The sequence below is a fragment of the Balaenoptera ricei genome, chromosome 2 (assembly GCF_028023285.1).
Source record: "Balaenoptera ricei isolate mBalRic1 chromosome 2, mBalRic1.hap2, whole genome shotgun sequence".
In the NCBI taxonomy this organism is placed as follows: Eukaryota; Metazoa; Chordata; class Mammalia; order Artiodactyla; family Balaenopteridae; genus Balaenoptera; species Balaenoptera ricei.
This window is the reverse complement of record NC_082640.1, coordinates 51,095,944-51,122,097: the sequence shown is the minus strand read 5'-3', so window position 1 is coordinate 51,122,097 and position 26,154 is coordinate 51,095,944. Positions and strand designations below refer to the sequence as shown.

At 44.5% G+C, this 26,154-nt stretch overlaps 1 protein-coding gene across 8 annotated transcripts in view; it reads left to right on the top strand.

Moving 5' to 3' along the window:
- ADAMTS17 (ADAM metallopeptidase with thrombospondin type 1 motif 17) overlaps positions 1-26,154 on the top strand; it is a 359,201-nt gene that overhangs the window by 244,342 nt on the left and 88,705 nt on the right. For all 8 annotated transcript variants that reach the window (XM_059912613.1, XM_059912610.1, XM_059912612.1 and 5 more), the window contains exons 15-16: positions 5,963-6,083; positions 21,367-21,447. In XM_059912613.1, the coding sequence (XP_059768596.1) occupies positions 5,963-6,083; positions 21,367-21,447 (202 nt within the window). The remainder of the gene's footprint in view (positions 1-5,962; positions 6,084-21,366; positions 21,448-26,154) is intronic.

The window sequence follows — 26,154 nt, the reverse complement described above, 5'->3', positions numbered from 1 at the left end:
GGAGAAGGTGACATTACCAAGAAAAATCAGAAGCAGAAGGGGCACGAGAGCTGCCCACTTTTGGACGAGAGAGAGGGGAGGCAGAACTGTCCAAGGGGTCGGGAAAGAATCACACAAGAGCCGCCTCAGATGCCCGCTCCCTTCTCGGCCTCTGTCTTAGTGTCTTTATTCCAAGTTAGGCATGTAACAGGAGTCCAGTAACCATGCTTTGGGTGAATGAATATATGCACAGCTGCAGATGGGGTATCATCAGATGCTACAGAGCGACAGGTCAAAGATGAGGATGGAGAAATGGTCACTGGATGTGGTGACCAGGAGGTTGTCTGTCACTGGTGATGGTCCATCGAGCAGCGGCAGGATTCTGGGGGCAGAATCCAGGTTTCAAATCACTAAAGATGGATATTCTTCACTTCTGTGCTGTTCATGGTCCATCTCTCCCCCTCTTCCAGAACATAGTTCTGAGCACTAATGCTTTTCTAGTCTTTTTGCATGTTTCACAGGAACTGTCTCTACCAAAAGAACTTGTGCTTTTCCTGCCAGGTCCCTACCATCCTGAGCCTTTGATTAATTATGCTCCAGACAGTGTCCTCCCCTTGGTGTCACACACACTCTGACTTCAGCAGAGCAGGGCTCTGACCAACAGATGCTGAGTAGGAACTGCTTTGGAAGCTCAGAAATGGGTAGCGGGAATTCCTAGTGTATGTAGAAAAGTGACTGCCAGGGATCACTAGGATAACATGGGAAGATTCAAGAGTTTATTGTTTGGAGTTTCCTTTAATTTTGTCTTCTTGTCCTCTGGAACACCAAGCCTCATAAATACAGTCATTAAATCTCCTCTAATGTTCAGTATTTTAGGGGAAAAAAAAAAAAATCCCAGCCCCTTCCAAGAATATCGTATGTTGCTGGCACTACTGTGTAGCAAAGGGAGAAAATGCCACTGCTGGCAGATTAGTTTGGCTCTTGCCCCTTGGTTCTCAGATTTGCTGCTGTTCAGACACAGACCTCCCTGTGTGCTTTCCCTTTAAATGCATCTTGGCATCTAATACCAGGCAGAGAGCAGAGCACACAAAACTGTCCCAGCCCCTGGGTGTCCCAGAGAGTTAATTTACAGGGTGACCCTGCAAGCATCCCTGTTTGCACCTGACCTGAGAAGCCCACTGGGACAGACCATGACCTGCTGCAGGTGGGGCTGCTTAACATCACGGGAGGGCCCACCTGCACATGGGCCTTTGCGCACAGCTCTCGTGCATCACCCCCAAGAGGGACAGAGGGAAGGTGCAGTCCTACCTATCAATACCTTCTCCTTCCCCTTTGCCTTTTTTGGAGGGGCAGGGATTCTGTGGCAGAAAAGGGATAGAGAACAATTACCTGTTGAGCCCTGCTCTGCTCAAATGGAGAGAGGGGAGGGGGCTTGTCCCCCAGCCCCTTAGAAGGAAGATGGCCTGTGAACAGTCTCCATCCGTCCTGACAGGGCCAACCTCTCATCAGGGCCTGAGTGGTGAGCCTGGGTTTCTTGAACCAGAGGAGAGGTAATTTTTACAACAACTCTCTGAGATTGAGGTTAATATTCTCATTTTTAGAATGGGGAAACTGAGGCTCATGTCCAAATCTGTAACGATCCTCAGGACACACATGGTGAACCTCAACTTTGAGCACAACACTGACGGAAGAGGAGCTGACTGCCCACCTGCCGGGTAACTTAGCCCTAGTCCAGAAGCCAGTTAGCTACAATCTTAAGTCATGTCTAAGGATACTTTTGTTCTGAGAGGTGAAATTTTAACAAAAGAAACTAGTTTTTAAAATCAAAACAAAATGCTGGGTAAGGAAAGAGGAGAAAATAGCAGAGAAGTTTCCCCCTGTATCCAGCCTTTGACAGTTTAACACATAAGACGATGTGAATCCTGCAAACAAGGCTTTTGAAGGCTTCAGCTCTGGGTCTCTGTTTCCTGGGTGGAGACCTGTGAGTAGGAAGTTCTGAACAGCCCTTAAACCAGCGTTCAGGTGATCTGTAAGGCCCTCATTTGAAGGCATTTTGGGTTTTATAACTAGACGTTCTGTCATGAGGGAGCTTCCCATAGATTGTTTACTTGACCTGAGCACTATTGTAAGAGGGCCCCAGTTCCTGGGAGCAGAGGGGAGTCAGCCCTGTCCTCCGCATCCCTCCAGGATACCTCAGCCCAGAACTGCTTTGGCTCAGGGGTAACAGAGCTCCCAGTGGGAGCTCCATGCATGGGGCCTTTCCAGAGGGAGAAAGGACACTTCTTCAGGACACAGGGCTGGAGTCTCACAGCTGTGGCCATCTCCAGGAAGGTCTCTCTCTGAGTTCCATACCTAACCCAGTGGTCTCCCAGTAAGCCCTAGGCCTGCAGCATCACCTGGGAATTCAGCGGAAACACAAATCCTTGGGCCCCACCCAGCAATGTGTGACCTACCCAGGCCTTCAGGTGATTGCAGTGTGCTGGAGTTTAATAAGTGCCACCCAACGTGATCTGTGTTCCTGGGCCCAGGAGATTATCTGTCTGCCCTAGAAATTGACCACAGATGATCAAACCAGGAGGTGTTGTTCCCTTTAGCAAGTGCAGAGCAAGAATTGTGTGAAAGGGCGTACCATTTTGATAGACGAATTTTAGCCCTCAAGACCTATCACCCCAATGTAAAAATAAGCAGGTGGCTCATGTTTCGGAAAGGATCGTGCAGCACCTCCTGAGAGAAATAGATGCTGACAGTGGGCCCCTGGACTTACCTGTGAATAACCTGGACTCTAGGAAAAGAGGCCAGGGCTAGCTTCTTGCAGGCCCAGTGTGCCCAAGTGTCACAAGGCAGCAGTGCACTCCGGCAGTCCCACAGATACCAAGGCCTTGCTGGGCTCCTAACTGATGGTGACTTCATCCCCGAAAAAAAGGAAATCAATTCCAAACATTGCATGTACTTAAACTTTAGATCCCATGAGGTCTATCTCAGTGCCAGTTGGGGCCTTGCTACTGAGCAAGCGTGTACATGTTCTTTATATTATGTTTTAGGAGCGATGGTGAGAATCACAGTGAAGGGAGACAGTTGCCCCCCTGACCTGCCTCTGCTTGTCTGGAGCAACATCCCGAGGACATCTAATGCTGGTCTGGCTGTGCAGGGGCTTTATAAGCACTCATTTAAGCTACTGCCCTTCCTCATTATCACTTTTCTCTTTCCCACCAAGATCCTTCTTTCAGGGGACTCTTTGGAGGGAAAGCGGTTTGCTCATCTAGGAAAGTGTGTGCTCTCCTACTAAGGGCCCTTCCTCCCAGTGAGTCCCTTGTCGCGCTGCTCCCTGAAGCACCTCCACGCCTGTCCTTCCTGCATTCAGGTGAATTCTTGGTCTGGCAGATTTCAAATGCAAACTGTGCCTCCTAGCCATGATCTCTTAGCCAGACAACAGGTAACCTTTTGAAATTCTAGCGTGAATTCTCCCCTCATATTTCCTTTCCCCAAAGGTAGTGTTTCTGGTGTTCTTTTAGCTTCTCTATTCTGAACGTTTCCAAATTCTCACAAAGCCAGCATACTTTGGGGAGAGGCCTTACCTTGTCCAGAAGGCCTCGCCAGGCTGAGGACAGTCAGGGGAGATATCCAGCCAGCCTGGAGCTGGGAGGCAGGAGGTGAGGGACTGTTCCTGGCCCTGCCAGTCACTTGCTGTGTGGCCCCAGATTTGTCAGGTGTCATCGCTGGGCTTGGGGGAAGCTGTCTAGAACAAGTGCGTTGTTAACTTAGAGCATCTAGAAAACTGTTTTATCAGGAAACCCTGACTGAGGTATCGGATGGTAACTGCTCCAGCCAGAGACCCACTATTGCTGGGCAGGAGTGTGATTAAAAAATAATAAAAAGCCAGTGAGAGAGAAGTCTAGAGCTGAGAGCACCTGGGAGATGGGGAAGCCACGTGGGGACAAGTCAGGGTGACACGAAAGCGGCCAAGGTCCAGGGGCTGGCTCTATGGGTGTTGGCCCTGTGGCAGCACTAGAAACAGGCTGAGGACTGGGCCATTGGGCTCTGGGACACGAGGAGACACGAAGGTGGGCAGCACACACATGGCCACACAGATGTGGCCCCAGGGCATTTGCTGAGCATGCTGGTTGAGCAAAATTTCGGATCTTGTCTGCCTTGTATTCTTAGCTCCTGTAATTTTACATTAAACATCTTCATAGCAATCAGCCAGCAGTCCAGATCGTGAACTTAGCCAGCTCCTGCCACGTGATCCAAGTTCAGGGTACCCTGTGGCAGCCTCCAGGTCGCATTGGTGGTCTGCCCTGGCAAGGTGTGACAGTCAATGCCAGTTACCATCGGGTCTCCATGTGTCACTAAATCACCCGTACGTCCACTCTCTCCTTTTGCTCATTGCCTGGCCTCTGGCTGCTAAAGCCCCTGATCTTGCCCTTTACCTGTTTTTATACTAACTTTGAACACGTTTGAGCTTCTTTTTTTTTTTTAAATGCCGCCCTTTTTCAGTTTTCATAATGGTCATTTTGGGACCACATTTGCTCTGCACTTAGCATATCTTCAAGTCTTCACTGAAATATATTCAGTGATGCTATCAATTTTGTACACACGATAGTAATTTCTCATTAATTCTTTCCCAAAGAAACAAAAGGATCCAAGGGTGAGACTTCAGGACCGTTGACTATGAAGAACACTCACTTGCTCTTCGTGTAGCGTTCCGCGGTGCCAGGGTTCTCCAAGTGTGGTCCCGGCCAGCAACAGCAGCATCACCTGGGAACTTCATAGAAATACAGATTCTCAGGCCCACCCAGCCCTGCTGGATCAGAAACTCTAGGGATGGATCCCGCATCAGTGTTTTCACAGCCCTCCTGGTGAGGCGGATGCACGTTTATGTTGAAGAAGCACTGCCTTTATGAAACAGAGGGTTCAGTTGGTGAGCCATGGGGCCAAGCCTTTGCCTCCAGGAGGTCTGCTGTTCAGCCGGCTCTGCCCCATGCCCTGCCCCGGTTGGAGTGGGGTGTAAGGAGGGAGGAAAGAGCGCAATCACCTTGGCCTGGGTTATCTGGCTGTAGAACCCTTCACAGCTTGAGGCACCAGTACCTAGTGCAGGGTACAGGGCAGTGGGGAAGACCCAGTTCTTGTTCTGGAATTCTTCACTTTAGGGGAGAAATGTGGAGAGGCATTTTAGCAATTTAGCTAGCAAATAATTAAACACACCAGTGTTTACCATAACATAAACTTAGGTATGTTATTTTGCAGACCACAAAAGTCTCGTGCATTTTCCTTTTCTAAGGAAAAACAGGAGTTCACAACCTTTTCCCACTTTTTATGAACTGATGTGGGCTGTGCTGCCCGGAGCCACCCAGGGTCAGGGCGACCCTCCTCTGCCCTCAGACAGGCCTCGTTGAAAAAATCTGAGCAGCAGGGTATCTTCTTGGGCTAAATCCCCCTAACTGAGAACTAGGGTGCTAATTCCCAGCCATGCCTGAGTGAGCTCTGGGCTTCCCGACCTCAGCAGAAAAGTCACTGTGGTCTCTGCTGTGTCTTCTGAGACTGTTGGCTGTTCCAACTGAGACAGAGCCAAGGACCCACGCAGCTCCTAGGGGATCATGGATTGTGTGAAATTATGGCCACAACAGAAGGTGTGGGAGCCGGCTTCCCTCCCTCGCCTCAGCCCTGCCTCAGGCAGCTCTGGGAGGGGCCGGCTCAGGCCTCAGTGTGAGTTCCGGGCACTTGGGCCTTCGCAGGCCCCTCGTCCATAACAAATACTAAAACCTGTATTTGATGATTCTGTGGGTGTTAAAGACAAATGTAATACTAGCTGGATCGTATTCTTTTTTCTCTTCTGATTTTAAAATAAATTAAAATATTTGCTTGGGCCTCTGGAGGTATCATGGGCCCCCATGCGCCAGCCTGCTGGGCCTCATGGAGAAGTCAGCCCTGCAGGGTGTGTCTCTGAGTCCTATACCCAGAATAACCCAACGCTCTGCTTATTTAGAAAATCGGCTGTGATGGAATCATTGGGTCTGCGGCCAAAGAAGACCGGTGTGGGGTCTGCAGCGGGGACGGCAAGACCTGCCGCGTGGTGAAGGGTGACTTCAGCCACTCTCGGGGCACAGGTGAGCTCAGGGCCCAAGGAAAGGTGACCTGGGCCACGCCTGGTGGACGGGTGAGTGTGGGCCCCAAGGTGTTGCTGCAGCTACTGGACATCCTACAAATGTGGTATATTTTATTGCCCCAAAGCCAATCTTATTGTGTATTATGTTGCCCAAAAGCCAACGATCACATGCCTTCCCTGCATCTCACATTTAAGGAGTAGTTAATAGTAGATAGGGCACCCAGCACCACAGTCATAGGATTTCTGAAAGGCAGAGAAGGACATTTTAGCCAGAATGACATCTTTAGGTTCCTAGACACGAACAATCTGCCTGTGGCCCTCTGGGTTCAGCCCCGAAGTCCATTCTCACACAGTAGCTGCCCTGCCCCACCAGCCCCACCCCTCAGCATGTGCCAGCCTGTCGTCTGTCCGGCACACAGAGAGGTTGATGAAGACACTTTGCCACATCGTTTTTACCTATGGATGGAAGAGGTTTTCTCTGTTTCTGAGTTTTCCGTCAGTAAGAGTAGAATAGCATTTACACACATCCCTAAAACGTGCGTGAAGCCTCATGTTCTGGTACGTAAGCGATGCATCCACCGGCTGAGGCTACAGAGTCACTGCATCTCCCGTGTCCCAGATGCAGACCTCCTCCAACTCTGGGCATGGAGAGGTCGGCGGGGTTCAGCTGATGGGCCTCACAGTCTTTCCCCTGGAACCATCCTCACAGCTGTGGGCTGCTTCTCCCAGAGGTGGGAGAGCATTTCTGATTTCCCGTCCTGGTGGCCACCAGCTTATGATGTCCAGGGAAGTACCTGCTTGATACTCAATGAGGGGAGCGTGAGGCAGGCAAGTCACGCGGAGGGTGAGTGTCCCCTCACCCGACGTCACCAAGAGTGACATCACCAAGATAACTTCTTGAGTGGAGCTGAGCTGAAAAGCTTCTGTTCTAATTCCCACAACTACTTTGGAGAGAAGTGTTTCAGTCCATTTCCACCCAACAAGGGGATAGAATCACAGTTGTTCTTCCCTGTCCCACAGAGTGGGCCTCTAGGAGAGGCAGAGAGGAGAAGTCTGTGCACGTCCCCCTTTTCTCTATTTGGACAGAAGACCTGGTCTGGAGGAACCATTCCTTCTAGATACTTCGTGGAAAGGGCAGCCTATTGCACAGATGCCTTGCAGGATCCTGTGAAAGCAAAGCCAGGGGCAAATGCAAATACAAAATGACATTAAAAATTATACTTCAGGCCCAGTAAGGGCTGGTTTCAGGACTTAAAGATAAGTGCCCAGGCTGTGGAACAGGAAGCTTGAGTGAGAACCTGTGCCTGCTGCCCAGCTCCTGAGGAAAGCTAAAGGAGCTGATGTTGGAACAAGTCAGTGTGGCGGAGGTGCCCTCCAAAGCTGCACCATCCAGGACAGTAGCCACAGGCCACAGGCATTGATTCAAATTTTAAATATAATTAGTTAAAATTAAACAAACTTAAAACTTCAGCCGTCAGTCCCGCTTGCCACATTTCAAGCGCCCCATTGCCACATGTGACTGGGGGTCCCGTGTTGGATGGTGCAGAGAGAGAACTCTTCCTTACAGAAAGTTCTCGTGGAGAGCACTGCTCTGAACCTTTGGTAACGTCTGCTCTTTGTTTTGTCTGATGCTACTTTCTCTATATGGACCCTAGCTCCAGTTTGCCATGAGACTGACCTTGCCTGCTGCAACTGCGCAGCAAGGACAGTTATTAAGAACGAGACCTCAGCAGCTGGCAAGTGTTTACTATTGATTTTTTTAAAAAAGCAGCATTAGAACCTTTTATGTAAACTGAATGCTGTGCTGAGCTCCAATAAGCTGGACTGACTACAATTGCTCCATTCTGTGGAAGGCAGGTCAAGCACAGCCGTGCCCACTTCTGCCCCCTGGGCAATTCTGTAGAGCATTAAGGAAGGTTCCACCATACACCTTTGTAAACTTCCACTGTATGCCACATAGCAGACAACTTCGAGAGAACCCAGATCAGGGCAAAAGCATTCCTCCAGTGTCTAATCTATTTGTTGGCCTTTGATCTTGGCATGAACACATCCATTCCTCCAATCACAGCAATGTCCTTTTCCTCTGCTCTCTCCCTTCTCCATCCCACCCTATTCCTGGCCCCAACCATAGACAGAAGGGAGATGGGCGTGAATGTGCAGGCTTCTTCCTGGGGAGATCAGGCCTCTGGGGCTGTGGCAGCCAGTCCCCCATAGAATGGCAGGTGCTGGAATCCTCCAGGGGGTAGTGGTCCCCACCCTGACACGTGGCTTAGTGTTCCTTCACAAAAGCCTTAGCAAACCTTCAGAGAAAGATAAGCTAGGTTAGCTTCACCCACCTGTAAAAGTTCTGTCCTTTTACCTGTAAGAGTTCTGTCCTTTTACCTGTAAAAGTTCTGAGTTGCAAAATGTCACACCTTCATTTTGAAGTCTAAAGCTGCTTTCTCCAAATCCTTGTGGTTGGGGTCTGTGAGCATAAGCTCATGTCAGTGTGGATGCTGTTTATTGAAGATGTCCGTGGAATGCTCGCTCACACGCGGATGAATCACTAGCTAACAAATTTCATCAAACACTAACCTGTAACCCAGGTCTGGCATTCTGGAATGCATGTACGAGAGATACTGCTCATGGTCACCCAGGTGGCCATTCACCCAGTAAACATTCATTCAGCACTGCTGTATTTTAAGAGCAAGGTGTTGCAGAAATAAAAGTTAACTGTCACTGAGTTGGTCACAGTCAAGGGAGGTGCTCAGTGGGGGTGCTGTGGGACCCCAAGTTCTGGTGGGGCTCCTCGCCCAGCCCTGTGGGCAGATGACAGTGGCCCCCAAGCCCTAAAGGACAAGTAGGAATTAACTGACAGTGGAGGTGGGGGAAGGACATTTCAGGCTGAAGGAAAAACCCAGCTTAGAAACGGTATAAAGCGCCCGGGTCATGTAACATCTAGGTGACTCCAAGTGCAGCCGGATGGATTCGGAATCCTGTCAGTTTAGATAGGAAGGTAACTTTCATCTCTGCCCAGCTCGAAAGACTGGGAAGAGGAGGAATGCCTTATCACCCTGAGGGTGAATATCAAAGAAAATACCATACCAGAAAGATAAAGAGGAATCAAATGCAGGATTTGTGCCCAATTATATATGTGCCCTGACCCTTGCCTGAACTCTTCTGGGTCCTTAACCCAAGTACTTGAGCTGAGGACCCAGAGCAGACCCACACAGGGACAGTATCCACGCCCCCAGGGTGTCCTTGAGAGCTCCCAGTGTAGCATCCTGAGTGAGGTTGTTTATTGCCCTCTGGCCTGTTGCCTCCAGACTTTGAATAGATGAGGTCCTGGGCCACTCATCTCTAGGAGGGATCAACTTGAATTGGCTATCATATTACTTTTCTGATGGATGGGCTTCAAAATGCCCAAGCCTTTGGCTGAGTTGAAACAGCTGGACTTTGTTTAATTTAGTAACTTGAAAGTTCTTGATATGATGCTTTTGTTTCATTAAGGTGTCATTTCCACATTATTCCATGCTGCTCCTTGACACTAGAAAGGTGACTGGTGTCCATGGACACCCAGTCCAGAACATACCTGGACTGAAGTCCCCACCGAGAACCGGCCATGATGCCCCATGGGCTCTGAATCCCTTTGCACTTTTTTCTCAAAGAGAACCTTCTTAAACAATCGATTCTTAAAAGGGAGAGTGACGTGATCTATCCCTATTGAATAGGGATAGATCCACATGTCACATTTGTTCAATAATTAGCTTTAGAACCTCTGCTTTGTGCCAAGTTCTGTGCTCCAGTCTCTAGGTATGGGGTGTGGAGGTTCCGTGGGGAAATTTACCACTGTGTGATGGTGACACAGGACTCTTTTCTGCACTGACTACCAACTACAGTATCAGTTCCTGCAATGTGCATGTAAACCAATTACAATGTATTTCTTTTTCTCAGTCAAGAATAACCTTTGTACCAAGGTGTCCACGTGTGTGATGGCAAAGGCTGTTCCCAGGTGTTTCTCATGTAAGATGTTTGGTTATTCTGTGCAGAACTAGTGGTGACATGCCTGGTGTGGGGCTTTTACCTCACTTACGTGCCTGAATGTTTGCCGAGTAGAGTCAGTGGGAGTGAGTCATGCATGAAGCCACGGATAAACACTGAGGCCATTTATCGCTCATGTGTAATTGATGTTTAAGACTGATTACCAAAAAGAAAAAATATAGAATAAAACCAATTTTAAGGCTGTGAAAGATAAAGAGTCATGGGATTAAGGGCCATACAAAAACGCATGTTAGTGTGCCAGGGATACATCTTCATTCTCCTCAGCCCCACCTGGCACTTTGGCAGAAAATGCTAAGATATGCCAGAGAATTTAGCCACAGATGGTGCTTTCTTCCATAAGGAAGTTTCCATATTACACGTTGGGCTTCCCAAAGGGCAGAGGGCACTTGGTAAGACTCCTGGTCTTTGTGCTGGAGATAAAAACCATGGCCTTGCTTTGGCCCACCTGCGCTGACCTCACATTCTGAGAACTGAACCAGAATATTAGTCTAGACTCCTGGGCTTCCCAAATCCTTTTCCACTGGAACCAGAACAACCTTTAGGGATAAACATAAAGACAGTAATACTTTCATAAACAACTTTCGTAAAAAGAGAAAACTAGAAACTTATACAAATCCTCCCCAAGCATTTTTAAAGATTATTACCAGAAAAAAAAGAACTTTGATTTTTTTTTTGTATGTGTTTGATACGACCTTTTGAAAGTGTCCCAGTCCTCATAGCCAGAATGTTACCTGTGTTCCATCATGGTACCTTACCAGCTCAATGGTTTTCTTCCAAGGAAAGTTATTGCTACTGAACCTGAAACAAGGGAAAAATATGATCTAAATCATCTACTTGTGAAATTCAGACAAAAAGTATTTTGCAGGGAAATATAGCCTGATGATATTAATTTTTCAGAACATTTGAGGCAGGTTTAAGGTCAACAATACTTTGAAGTTCCTTCTGACTACTTGTCCATATGGCAAAAATTACATGTTCTCCTAGAATAATGGCAACAGTATTGGATTTTATCCTTGGCTTCCTCATGACCCCAAATCGTGTCCCTCTAACTGGATTTCTCCTGCTTGATGGCAGAGACTAGAATGGAAAATCATTCCAAAGATAGTCTTACTATCTTACCTAAAGTATGACTCTATCTTGTGAATTCTTAGAGTAAATCCCCCCTTTAATTATATTTCATGCCCAGTCAACATGGTGACGTCTGGCATCTGCATAGGGGGACATCTGGTATGAGGGATGACAAGGTGCTTTGGGACTTGGTGATAGGACTCTTTCCCTTGCTGGTCACTCTTCACAACAACCTCAGGGTGGGCTCTGAGCTCTGGGTAAGGTAGGGGCCATCAGAAAGAGGACAGTGAGTGAGAGATGGTTTCTTTGGTTTGAGGACAGAGGCCCCGCATTTCATTTCAGGGATATTCTCTTTCATTACTTCCCTCCATATCTTGAGCAGAGAGGCTCTTATCTTAGAAAGAAAGGTTAGCAGAGCCCAGGCACAACAATGACCTGACCCATTATTCAGGGTTCACCTGAGGATGTGCCGTACCTGAGTTGTGTGTCTACCCTGAGCTGTTTACTGTTCATCTGCCTCTGCCCCAGAGGGTATATGAGAAAGGAGAGGAAACAGGTGCCTTTTCAGTGTTGCTACTTGTGCCAAATTTAAGCTTAAAAATAGGCATGGTGAGCGTGCACTGGTTGCAGATGCCCCTTGCTGTGGAATATGGAAAATTAACTAATTTGGACCCTGGCGAATATGTCTGTTGCCTTAGATTCTGCAGCCTGGTGATGCTAACACCAAGGTTTCTTAGTCACAAAATAGGAAAAGTCCTTGTAACAGCAGTAGCTCTCAGAGAATAATTCAGTTCCCCAAGCAGATCCTGTTCCCAGGTCAGTTTTGTGCTTTAAGTGGAGATTCCTCCAAAAAAGGTTTTAATCACCACTGACCTTGGACAGTTTTGTCTTCGTTTTTGGTAATTCACAATCTTGTATGCCTGGAATCCAATAATTCTTCAAATTCCCCCAGAAGAAATGGACTTCTCTAAGAGAAATTTATGGTTCAAAATCCAGTGCTGTGATTCTCAAAGATGTTTTTTTGTGGCCATCCTTTTTAAGTAGAGAAGCATTCCTGGAGCAAAAACTATTTTTAATCAAAAAAACCTTGCCTCACACTATAAGGACCAGACAGTGGAGGGGCTGTGTGGGCAAGTCAGTGCTGCTGCTTAGTAAGTCAGAGGTGGTTGGAAGGGATCCCCTGGAGGACCACACTCCCATCTGGTTCAAGAAGTCGTCCTGCCTGGGAATCAGGATGGATCAGGGCACAAGAAGTAAACAACTCAAATAGGACTATGTTGCCACCTGTGAAGTCTTCAACTAGAACATTTATTTGTAAGTGTCCAAGGCTGGATCTGTAGTAACAACGCCAAAACATTTGCTATCAAGACTAAAGAATCCTGCTAAACTTTCTATCCAGAATGGCTGGTTGAACACAGGTGTTTATCTCCTTGGCTTCTCAAGATCACCTTAAAATGAATGAACAGGAACTTTTTAAAAGATCTAGGGAGAACAAGGACACCTCAAGTGGATGTTCATGTGTGTTTGAATCAGAATAAATAGACTTGGTTTTGCTGTAGTTAACAAGCAAACAAACAAAACACAATGTAAATGCCCCCCAAATCAGTGGCTTAACACAAAAGTTCATTTCTTGCTCACTCTGCATGTCCAGCATGGGATGGCAGGAGGCTCTGCATACTGTAACCACTCATGGACCTGGGCTGACAGAGATTTTATTGTCCACACACTGCCACAGTCACCTTGGCAGGAAAAAGGGAACACGGCAAATCAGGTGCTGGTGCTCTTAAAGCTTCTATGTACACGTCACTTTCACCCACATTTTAAGGGTCAAAGTAAGTTACATGGTCACACAATTTTAAGAGGGCAAGGAAATGCATTCCTACCATGATTCCAGAGAGAGACCTGGAAATATTTGGTGGCCAGCACCATGACACATCACCTATAGCAAACTTTTCTGCATTCTGGTATTTCGGTTGCCAACACATAACAACACTCCCTGCCCCCTAACTGAAAACCAGTCCTGACCATCAGCAAACACCACCCATATACAATAGTCCCCCCTTATCCCTGGGGGATAACTTCCAATATCCCCAGTGGATGACTGAATGTATAGATAGTACGGAGCCCTATATATACTATGCTTTTTTCCTACAAATACATACCTGTGATAAAGTTTAATTTATAAATTAAGCACAATAAGAGATTAACAATAACTAATAATAAAATAGAACAATTATAACAATATACTGTAATAAAATTTATGTAAATGTGGTCTTTCTCTCTCTCAAAATATCTTACGGTACAAATTTAATGCCTTTTCCGTCTTAACTAAGCACTTATCACACACCATGGCCATAACTTGTGCGGTTTGAGGTGCAACAGCAAAACTAGCACAAATTTCTTTTTCCTTCTTCACAATTTTATAAATGGGAGATTCATTCTTACCATAGATCTTAGCAACCTCAGCCTATGATTTTTTTTCTTTATTAAGTCTAGAACTTTCACCTTTTCACTTAAAGAAGCACTTTACAGCTTCTCTTTGGCGCATCCAAGTTGCCAGCATCATTCCTCTGGCGCTTTGGGGCTGTTATTAAGTAAAATAAAGGTCACTTGAACACAAGCCCTGTGATACCACAACAGTCAATCTGATAGCTGAGATGGCTACTAAGTGACTAACAAACAGGCAGGATATGGTTGACAAAGGGATGATTCATGTTCTGGGCAGGACGGAGTGAGACTGTGTGAGATTTCATCACGTTAGTAAAATGTCATGCAATTTTAAACTTATGAATTGTTTATTTCTGGAATTTTCCATTTAATATTTTTGGACTGTAGTTAACTACAGGTAACTAAATCCACAGAAAGCTAAACCGCAGATAAGGGGGCTACTGTATATAGAGACAACCCATCTGTGGCATCCTTCTTGAAAGAGTCTGCAACACAAATGGGAAAGACCAAGATAACTGAAAAGATGACCCATGGAAAAAGCAAGATAACTCAAATAATAGAAGTTCAAAATCTGTAATAACTATTCTTAGATTTGAGAAGTGAGTTTATCCATAAAACCAATACAGAATGTCATGAGAGGAAGCAATCAGAAAACAAAAAGGAGATCTCAAATATTAAAACTATGACTATCATATTAAAACCTTGTAATAAAAGGCACCAGAAACAAATGACAAATGACAGACAGAAAAAAAATGTGTGTGCAACAAGTCTAGTGAGTAAAGAGTTTGAGTCTAAAATGTATTAAATACATATTAATAGATATTAAAATATATTTCCAAGACTCCTGCTTATCAATTAAATCAAAACAAAAAGCCAGTAGAAAAATGGGCAACACTTATGAGCAAGACAGTTAACTGAGGAGTGAATGCAAACGACCAGTAAATATGTGCTAAGATGTATGGCCACATTGATAATGAGGGAAAGACAAATTACGTTTATGACATAACAATTTTTCACATCTTGAACTAGCAAATATCCAGAGGATTGATAATATCAAGTATTAAGAAGTCTGTGAATAACATGTATTCTCCTGTGGTATTGGCTGACTTCTATATTGGTTAAGCCATTATGGAGGGCGATTTAAATGTACATTTAACATTTAAACTGCATGTGTGTTTGACCCAGCAATTCTCACAGCTGGCCTGGTATGACATTGTTTATATACACAAGAAGACATGTGCAGAGCTGTTCATTGCAGTATTATTTTTAGTACCTTTGTAGAGATATAATTCACACATCATAAAATTCATCCATTTAAAGTGTGCAATTCAAGGGAATTTAGTACATGCACAGAGTTTTGCAGCCCTGACCACAATCATCCCAGAAAGAAACCCCACACCCATTAGCAGTCATTCCCCATCTCCCTCCTACCCCAGCCCTAGGCAACTACTTTCTCTGTCCATCTATTTGTCTATTCTGGACACTTCATATAAGTGGCATCGTATAAAACATGGTCCTTTGTGACTGGCTTTTGTAACTTAGCATAGTATTTTCAAGGTTCTTCCTTGAAACATCTATCAGTGTTTCATTCCTTTTTTTTTTTTTGCTGAACAATATTCCATTGTATGGTTATATCATATTTTAAAAATACATTCAATAGTTGATGGACATTTGAGTTGTTTCTACTTTTTTGGTTAGAATGAATAATGCTGACATAAACATTTGTGTATAAGTTTTTGCATGGACATATTTTTCATTCTTCTTGGGTATATACATAGGAGTGGAATTGGTAGGTCATACGGTAATTCTATTTTTGAGGAACTACCAAACTCTTCTCCAATATGCCTGCACAATTTTACATTCCTACTAGCAATAAGTGAGGGTTCCAAATTCTCCACATCCTCTCCAGCACTTCTTATTGTTTATCATTTTTGTTATAGGCATCCTAGTGGGTGTGAAGTGGTATCACATTATGGTTTTGATTTGTATTTCCCTAATGGCTAATGATGTTGAGCATCTTTTCATGTGCTTCTGGCCATTCATATATCTTCTTTGGAGAAATGTCTATTAAAATCCATTACCCATTTTTAAATTGGATTGTCACTTTATTATTGAGTTGTAAGTTTTCTTTATATACTCTGGACACAGTTCTTTCATCAAAATGATTTGCAAATATTTTCTCCCAGTGTATGAGTTTGCCATTTCACTTTCTTGATGGTGTCCTTTGAAGCACAAAGTTTAAAATTTTGATATGATCCACTTTATTTTTTTTCCTTCTGTTGCTTGTGCTTTTGCTATCTAAGAAACCATTGCCTAATCCAAGGTTACAAAGGTTTACTCCTATGTTTTCTTCTAAGAGTTTTATAGTCTTCGCTCTTAGATTTAGGTCCATGATCTATTTTAGATGAGGGTTTTTTGTATGGTTTGAGGTAAGAGTCCACCTTCATTCCTTTGTATGTGGATATACAGTTATCCCAACACTGTTGAAAAGATTATTCTTTCTCCATTGAATATTCTTGGCATCTTTGTTTTAAAAAAATCAATAAGGGACTTTTTTCTAGACTCTCAATTATATTTCATTGATAGAAATATTTGTCCTTATGCTAGTACCACATTGTCTTGATGATTGGAGCTGGCTAGAAAACTTTGAAAGCAAGAATTGTCACTTCTCCAACTTTGGTCTTTTTAAATATTGTTTTGGCTAATCTGGGTCCCTTGCATTTGCATATGAATTTGAGGATCACCTTGTCATTTTGGGCAAAACAAGCTGGAATTTTAGTAAGGATCGTTTTGAATCTGTAAATCAATTTTGAAGTATTCCCATCTTAACAATATTAAGTCTTTTGATCCATGAACATGGAATGTCGTTCCATTTGTTTAGATTTTCTTTAATATCTTTCAACAGTGTTTTTGCAGTCTTTGGTGTAGAAATCTTGCACATCTTTTGTTAAATTTATTCCTAAGTGTTTTATTCTTTTTGATATTATTTAAGTCTAATTGTTTTCTTAATTTTATTTGGAAATGTTTACCCCTAATGTATAGAAATGCAGTTGATTTTTGTATATTGATCTTACATCCTGCAACCTTTCTGAACCTGTTCTAACAGATTTTAGTGGCTTCCCTAGTATTTTTCTATATATAAGATCTTGACATCTGCAGATCGAGATAATTTTACTTCTTCCTTTCCAATTTGGATGCCTTTTAAAAATCTTTTTCTTGCCTAATTGACATAGAGAGAACTTCCAGTACAATGTTGAGTAGAGATAGCAAGAGTGCACATCCTTTCCGTCTTCCTGATCTTAGGGGGAAAGCATTATTTTACCATTAAGTTTGATATTAGCTGTGGGGTTTTTGTAAATGCTCTTTATCAGGCTGAGGAAGTTTCCTTTTATTCATAGTTTGTTGAGTATTTTTATCATGGAAGAGTATTAAATTTTGCCAAATGCTTTCTCTGCATCCACTGAAATGACCAGGTGGGTTTTGTCCTTTTTTGAATAAATTACATTGATTGGTTTTTATATGTTAAACCAACCTTGAATTCCTGGGATAAATTATATTTAATCATGGTGTATAATCTTTTTTTTTATGTTGTTGGAATAGTTTGCTGGTATTTTATTGAGGGGTTTCGTGTGCCTGTTCATACATGATACAACATTGTTTCTAAAAGTGACAATTTTGAAATAACCTAAATGTTCTAAATGACAGTTTTGAAATAACCTAAATCAGTAGGGGCGTAGTTACATAAACTACATAGCAATTTAAATGAAAAATAAGGAGAGCTATACATACTCACATGGAGAGCTTTCCAAGACACATCATGCTTTTTAAAAAAAATGTAGTATAATACAATAGTCATAAATGTTATTCCTAACAGTTATATAAAATATAGACAAATAAAAAATATACCATGTGATATTTTCATATGTATATTTGTGTAGATATTTGGATAAATAGTAAAATATCTGAATGAATATATACCAAACTAATAGTGGCAGTTCCCACAGGGGAGGGGAGTGGGATTAAGGGGACTTGAGATTTACCTGTATTATTAAAATTTTGATAATGGGAAAAATGCATGTATATTTCTGTAAATTTAAAATACACAAATGTTTACAAACCTAAAAATTAACTCACTGATACACACAAACCCATGTCCTAACAAATTTTACTGTAAACTAAGGGAAAGTTCTGTTAGCCCACAACACTGTCCTGTTCTTCCCACACAAACGTAGAGGAAGCTGGTACAATTAGAACCTGTGTCACTTAAAAATTAGTACTAAATTTAGAAAGAGAATTAGTACAGGATCAACACACATATACTGCAATAGGAAAAGGATAAAAGGGACTAGGAGAACAAATGACTGATTTATAAAAAACTCACCAGCAAAATGTTACCAAGGAGAAGATGAAAATTTTGACCAAACGTTATTGCCATAAATTCCAAAAACTGATTAAATAATACCCTCAATAAAAGAAGAACTCATTGATAAGATATGAGATCTCAAGGAGTAAGCAGTGAAGCAACAAAGGGAGATGAAACGTGACTCAGCTGAGGAAAAGTGTAGAAGAAGAAAATGAGTCCATCACAGAAACCAAGTCTGCATGGAAGCAAAGGAAATCTACACTGCTGAGAACACAATGAGAAGCATGGGGGACAGGACTGAGAAAAATGAGCAAAGCAAAATGGAAACAAAGAATCAGAAGGATAAGAGATTAAATGAGCACTATGGGAAAAAAAGGGGGTCAAATGTAAATAATTTGGTATCCCTGAAAAAAACACACCAAACAAATTGATCAAAAAAAAAAAAATATATATATATATATATATTTAAGTCTAATAATAATAATATAGCTTTCTGTCCCAGGAAAAAGTTACACGAAACTATGAATAGCCTAATAGTTATTAGATTTTAGAGTTAAGAATCTTTTGAGTATCTGATCCAAATTTTAGGTAAGCTAATAAAGGGAAAACATCAGATTGGCCTCAGACTTTTCCACACTAGCATTCAATGGAACAATTCAAATAGTAGCCTCAGAGAAAGAAAGTGTGACTCAAGGATCTTATACCAGCCAAACTGGTATTCAAGTATCAGGATAATGAACAGTATTTTTTTTTTTTTACTATATTACAATTCAGAAACTGTAATTTTCTTTGCACCCATCTCAAAGAGAACAAACTTGAGGCAAGCAGGAATTTATTGGAAAAGCTGGAAAAAAGACACGTAGTGAACATTAAATTAATTTTTAGGACTAAAACTAAAACAACTGCAGGAATTATCTTAGAGACCAAAAGATAAATGTCATAAACTAATACAATGTAGGAATGATTCGGTAAAAGTTGAAGAGGGGTGTAAGAGAGTGGAGGGTGGTATACTTATGCTGATTTCCTCATCTTTTAATATCCAGAGATTAAAATATTTTACTTACAGCTAAGTCACATAATAGAAATATAAATATAATTAAAGGTTTACAGGAAAACATCAGAATAAAAAAGAAATAACAATGAACTAAAATGTATTGGTGAAGGAAAAACAAGACTGAGATACCGACCCACACACCATGTTAGCCATGACAAGTGTGATTACAGTTAAACTGCTCTGAAGTCTTTGTATTGTTTGGGAGAAAAACAATATGATGATCTCAGTAGATGCAAAAAAGCACTTGATTAACTTCAATACCTCTTCATAACAAAAGCTCTTAACATACTAGGGTAAAAGAAAACTTCCCTAACCTGATAAATGATACCTATCACATTCTCACTGCTGACATCATTTTCAGTGGGAAAACTCTGGAGGCGTTTCTCCAACATCATGAATAAGACAAGGATGCCACTATCTCATGTGGCATACAACATGGTTTCGTAAGTTCCAACCAGAATGGTGAAAGGAGAAGAAATCCAAAGCATAAGGATCAGAAAGGAAGAAACAAAACTGTCATACGGGCACATTTCAGTTAGTTACATAGAAACCCAGTCAAAAAATAACAAATTATTGTAAACGATAAGAGTGTTAGAAAGACAGCCAGCCACAGGATGTATCTTATCAGATCAATCTACTTTCTACTATATCCTTTTATAACTTTTGAATTTTACGCCTTGGACACACATTGCCTAGCAAAACTCTTTAATTATTTTAAAGTTATCCCTGATCTTTTAAAACCATATATAATATCCTATTGGCATAAAATGATGTGTGTATGTTTATATGCATTAAGAGATGCTGAAAAGGCTGGTCATCAAAAATATGGGTAATTTTCTTAGTGCAATGTGGTATAGGTTGGTTTTAGTTTTTCCCCTTTTGTGGTTTGAATTATCATGTACTATATTTATAATGAAAATAAAGCCATTTTTACTATGAGAAAATGAGGAAATAAATAAACTCCTCAAAATAGCTATTTCCATAATCTCTACATACTTGGGCCCAGAAATCTCTTATTTTTAAAACTCCCCTGCTGATTTTGATGATCACATTTGGGAACCACAGGGGTAGGATTTATCATCTAATTTGGTATCATCATCTAAATCACTGAAGCAAATGCACATTACCTTTGTCTAAAACCCAAATGTAAGCCAAAACAAAATGATTACCAGCCTGCATTTCAGAATCTCACCATTATGTTGGGCTCATTAATTGACACAGTTGCCCAGTAACCAGGCATCAGCCAGCCCCTGACCTCCTCCCTGGCAGCCTCAATCATTTCCTCCTGAATCTTTGCTAACCAGCTGCCGTTCTGGGCACATGTGGGGTCAGAGCATGGGCAGAAGGCCCTGGCCTCTGAGGGACCCCATTATACTTGGAAATACTCAAGGAAATGGACAAAAGTACATACTGCAACGGTTGCAGAAACACCCAAACAGCAGTGAAAGCCGGAAATGGTACTCGGTATTGAGGCAGTGGTTTTGTCATAGGGCAAGTAGCCTAGCTTCTGCTGTCATCCCATGGAATCAGGGAAAAGTTCAAAGTACAGCAAAGAGCCAAGGAATCCAATAGATGACACAGCCAGGGGCACTCTACACCCGTGCTCTAGGAAGGTGCTCTTCACAAAGAACTCCAGGCTCTTAGTTTGCTAGGGCTGCTGTAACCAAGTACCACAGACTGGGTGGCATAAACAGGAGACACCTATTGTCTCACAGTTTTGGAGGCTAGTAGTCTGAGATCAAGTTGTCGGCAGGGTTGGCTCCCCGTGAAGGTGAGGAAGAATCTGTCCCATGCCTCTCTCCTAGCTTCTGGTGGTTTTCTGGCAGTCTCTGGCTTATAAGATGCATCATCTCGATCTCTGCTTCATGTTTACACGGCGTTCTCCGTGTGTACATGTCTGTGTCCAGATTTCCTCTTTTTATAAGTACACCAGTCATATTGGATTGGGGGCCCACCCTACTCCAGTGTTACCTCATCTTAACTAATTACATCTGTAGCAGCCCAGTTTCCAAGTAAGTTCACATTCTGAGGTCCTGGGGGTTAGGACTTCATCATATGGATTTGGGGGTGGGAGGACACAGTTCAACTCATAACACATGCAAGTGGTGCTCTCTGGAATTTGGGCAGCCAGGAGATTCTGGCCCTAGCACACTTCTTGACTGTCTTGATTTCTCAGAGCTCTGCAAGCCTGTGGGCTCTGAAATCACCATGGGGGTGCAGCAGTGTGGGTTTTGGTGGGGGGGTGCTGCGGGGCCTCTGATGGAGGGTAGAGGTCTGGTCGGCTCACCTGTGTGTTATCTGTCACTACAGGTTATATTGAAGCTGCTATCATTCCAGCTGGAGCTCGAAGGATTCGCGTGGTGGAAGATAAACCTGCCCACAGTTTTCTGGGTAAAACAAAAAATGGTTTGACTCATAGTTTATGTTCTGAGCATCGATTTGGACAATCAGGCTGCTAATTTGGTTCAGCAAAATGCTGAAGGGGTGCTCTCAATCCATTGGTTTGATACTCATATTTTAGGTGTAATGATATAAGTAATCAGCATGGACCAAACAGTGCTGTTGTATTTGGCTCAAGTGCAGCCATCCCCAAGGTAGATGAGGGGTGAGGGGAAGGGGTGAGTAGGAACCACCAGCTTCAGACAGGAAAGCGGGTGACAGAAGAGTGAGTGAAAGAAGTTGTGAGGAACTGGGATAGCCTAAGTCCCCGAAAGTAACCCCAGGAGACCTCAGGCAGCCCTGCCCCCTCCTCCCAACTCTCTTACCTGCCTCCCATCCACCTGTGTCCTGGAGGCCATAATGGCCGCTGCTGTTCCTGCTGCCAGCCTAGGACCTTGCTGTCCCTCGGGTTGACATCCACGTCAGTCTTCATCAGCCCCGACCGTGGTTTTTCCCGCCTCCCTGGCAGGGACGCTGGCCCAGTCCTGCCTGGCACTGTTCTCTGAAACTGTCCCAGCTGTTGTTCTACAAATAGAACGATGCTCGTAAATGCTTTCCAAAACGGGGCCTTGTGCTGCTCTCGGCACCTTCTTCAAAGTGATGGCCTTTTTACTAAATTCTCAAAGAGTCCCCCTCCTTTCTGCCCACCTAAGGAAATTTGGTTAAGTTTACCAGCATTTGCTTCAGAGCCCCATCACCCAGTGTCACCGCCAAAGTTAGCCTTTCCAACTGGTACACTGGCCCTCCCCAACCTGGAGATGACATTCCTGCTCCCCAGAAACACTGGGCCTCTGTGGGAGTCTGACATTGCCTTTGACCCTTATCTTATTCAAAAATCATGATCCCAGTATCTCAGGTGCTGGGGCAATTCCAAGGTCGGCTTACTGGCCCTTCCATAAAGCACCAGCAGGTGCCCTGCAAGTAAGTTCCTCAGCTTCCAGTCCCGCCCTCCGAGACTTGCCAGCACTGTTCCTCCAGCCCAAGGTATCTGGTGAAAATGGGAACATTATTTTTACTTCTACTTTTCTGTGTGATATAAGAATGACAGAGGGATGTCAGAATCTCTTAGATCACTCAACACCTAATTCCTGTAGTAAAAATGACTTTTCACTGGAACCCATCTTAGGGCCGACAAATAACAACTAGTGGATGGTGCCCGGGGAGCCAGCTCTCACGGTGGTCCCTCTCCGCTCCTGAAGCCTGAGGGCCACACATTCCAATAATAACAGTGACATCGACGTTGTGACTCCCAGTCATTGAGCCCTGCTCTGCTTTGCAGACCTGACCCCTAACCCTCCAATGTACTGCAGAGAATTGATGTGCCTATTTCACAGAGGAGGAAAATGAGGCTCTAGGAGTTCAGCAGCTTGTCCAAGCTCCTCACTGCAGCTGGGTCTGCTGCAACTCATAGAGCCTCCCAGAATTGCTCTGAGGTGTCAATCACGGCCAGAGATCGAGTGGGGATGATTTTTCACTGGAGAACATATGTTAAACCTGCCCATTGCTACTGCTTCAGTGTGCGGATTTCAGAGAAGCAGATGTCCATCCCGAAGAGATTGGTTCAATGTCTCAGGATGAATTCTCAGCTCCCCAGAAGCACTGGACCTCCCTGGGAGGTTGGAGCCAGCCTCTGTCCTCTTATCTGGAAATCACAGTTCCAGTATTCCAGGGTCTGGTGTGTGCACAAGGGAAATCCGAAGGTGGTCCATGCTTGTTACGTTTCTAAAGTTAGTTCAACAAGCCTTGTTTCCACTCGGGGCTGGGTGCTTTGGAAGTCAACCCTGTGTAACTTTGAATTACTCTCACATTGCGGGAGCAGTTCCTAAAGAATTCACCCCACCTACCTTCAACCCATGCTGCCTGGCTTTCTGCTCAAAACCACCTGGAACAGGAAATGCCTCTGCAGTTTGCATCCATAGCTGAGAGCAGAGCTGGCAGAACTCCGAGTGGAAATAAAAGGAGCTGACTCAACGCCAGGATTAGAAGTAGGTTGAACGTGGGTCAAGTCTTCCAGTGGAATCCAGGAGGGAGAGAGACAGAAAGGAGCCTGGCTTCTTCACAGCGCCATGCAGGAAGTGGGCATGCAGACGGGATCTGACCTCTTGTGCCTGCCCCCAGGCAGCTCCAGAGAGGAGCTGAACCATCCCAGCAGGAATGCCCCCTCCCTGCTCCCTGGAAAGGCTCAGGATCTCTCACAGTGCCCGGAACTCCAGGGACATTGTATAAATGTCCACAGAAAGATAGAAGGGCCCTGAGGGAAACAGACGGTCACCATATGACCTCACATTCCAGGCCATTGAGGAGGTTTGGTTCTGCTGTGGTAGCAAGGGAGAGCATGTGCCGTCTTCATCCATGCAGAAGTCTCTCCAGCTGTTGAGAGGCTTCTGAGGGCTCCAAAGCAACACACACAAAAGCAAGTGCTGCTATATTTGTGACAGGGTTTAAAACATCCAACCTCTGAGGCAGGATCAGCAAGTGAAAATATCCTCACCAGCAAATCAGAACTACAGACATTACAGATAGAATCAAGTCGCTCAGGAATTCCCTTTGTTCTTAACTTTATATTTCCCTATCAAAGCAGAGCATTTGTAATCATCTTAATGACCCCTGTTGAGTTTCTAGGCCTAAAAATTCTAATTTCAAATATAAACTAATCTCAAAATGCTGACAGATGAAGGGGGCTTGCACATACCATTGATGCCAAAGGATTGAGAGTAACGGGAATTTCTGGGGCCCAAAACTTATTTAATTTGGGAGGCCTTCTTTAAGGGAAAGAATACACTACGTATAGGGCCTTGGAAAGGACTGGTGCACGAGAGCGGCCCCGGAGCTTCGGCCTCCCCAGCTCTCACAGACCCTGCTCTGTGAAGCTTTCTCCGGGGTGGAGGCCACTACAGATGGGCCAGGAGTGACCTGCACACTCTCCCTTTGGGGCTGACACAGCCCCACAAGGTCGTTTTCTCATCAGACTCCACATTGAACCTATCAATTCACTGTCAGTGATGTTCAGATCTTGATGTTCCAACAGACCTTCTGAGGCTGCAGTCTTACCCTTTTGAAGGGATGTCAGGTGCTAAACTCCAATTTTATCAGGAAGTTCTGATTTCTCAGCATGGACCACGGCAACCTGCAAATTTTGAATCCTGCTGACTAAATGACTCACCCCAGAGTCAACAGGCTTGCAGTGATCCCCATGATTCTTGGAACTGCTGGCCTCCTACTTAGAATTCTCCCTCTGAGTTTTCATCCTACTGCAAAATGCATGAAGGGGTGTCATCATGATCACACTGTCCTGAGAAAGGGGCGCTGGCTTTCAGACGAGGGGTCAAGTGGCAGTTGTAAAGCTGAGTTTGCGGTGCCTGGAAGTTTGCGGCCGCCGTGCAGATGGCTGCCGCAGAGCTTGGACAAGCAAAGTGGATTCTTTCTGGAACCATGAGAGCCCCGACCCTGACCACACACATACCCTGAGGCTGTGACAGTATGAGATTTTGCCAATTCAGCCACCCCAGGCCAGGACCTCCAAAGCAAAGACAGGTGACTTCAGAAGTCCTGGGAGTGCCCAGCAGTGGTATGTAGATGGGAGAGGTCACAGTTCGCATCTCTTCCCATCTCTGCCTTCACAGAGCTCACGTGGATAACTTGAAACCTGTAATGTGGGCACATTTACACCTTGCATAGTGACAAGCACTATAAATCTAGGCTGCTTTCCCCAGAGAGCCTGCCACCAGTGCTGCACTGTCTGGCGTGTTCCTCCCCATCCTGCTGCTGGCCTTTTCTGGAAGAGCCGGTGAGCCACTGCCTGCCTCTCTCACTTGCCCTCCCCTCTTCCCTGACCATACTCACTCCTCCATGGCCTCCCCCGCCCACCCTGCGGACCAACTCCTGAAATGTCACCTCCCCCAACCCCTACTGCCAAGCAGGACACTCCCCTGGTGGTGAGAGGGTGGCACGCTACCAGGCCCAGCAGGGTCTTCGTCTGTCCCCTGTGTCACCCACGGCGGGTGCCTCTGCCGGCAGAAGTGGGGCTTCCCCAGGCGGCCCCCACACCTCTGCGCGGCATTTCTGTGGATGGGTTTATAATCGGCTCCAGGTGTGCCCTCCTGCACTTTTTCCAGTCCTTCCCACTCTTGACCTCACAGGTGTTTGACTTTTGGCACGGAGGCGGGGTGGTTTTCAGTTTATAATCCAATAAAGTCCTTTTAGAGCACCTTAGAAACAAGGCCAAGTGAGAAAGAGCTGCCTCATCCCAAACAAAGTGCTGGACAGGAGCAGGGCCCAGGAGAGCCTGGATAGAGTATACCGGGCCTTCTGAATCTCAGGGGGTACTAAGCTGACGTTAGTGAGGATCCTAGCGTGATTTCTAGGAATCCATACTAGTAATTTTCTTTCTCAACCTGCCCTGCCCCCATCATGGTTAGTATTTTTTAAAAACCAACCTCCAAATGTGACATGTGAAAGCCAAACCCAGTTCTCAGTTTCTGTGTTATCGGCTTCAGACACTGCTGGATCCAGGAGCTTAAAATGATTATCACGGGAAATAGAGTCTCTATCCTGGCACTGCTGTCCTTTCTCAGTTGACTTTAATCTAGGGACCTCTTGCCATGTACTGGCAAGACTTATATCAAGTCTCTGGGCAACCTGTGGAAAGAAAGCTCCTTC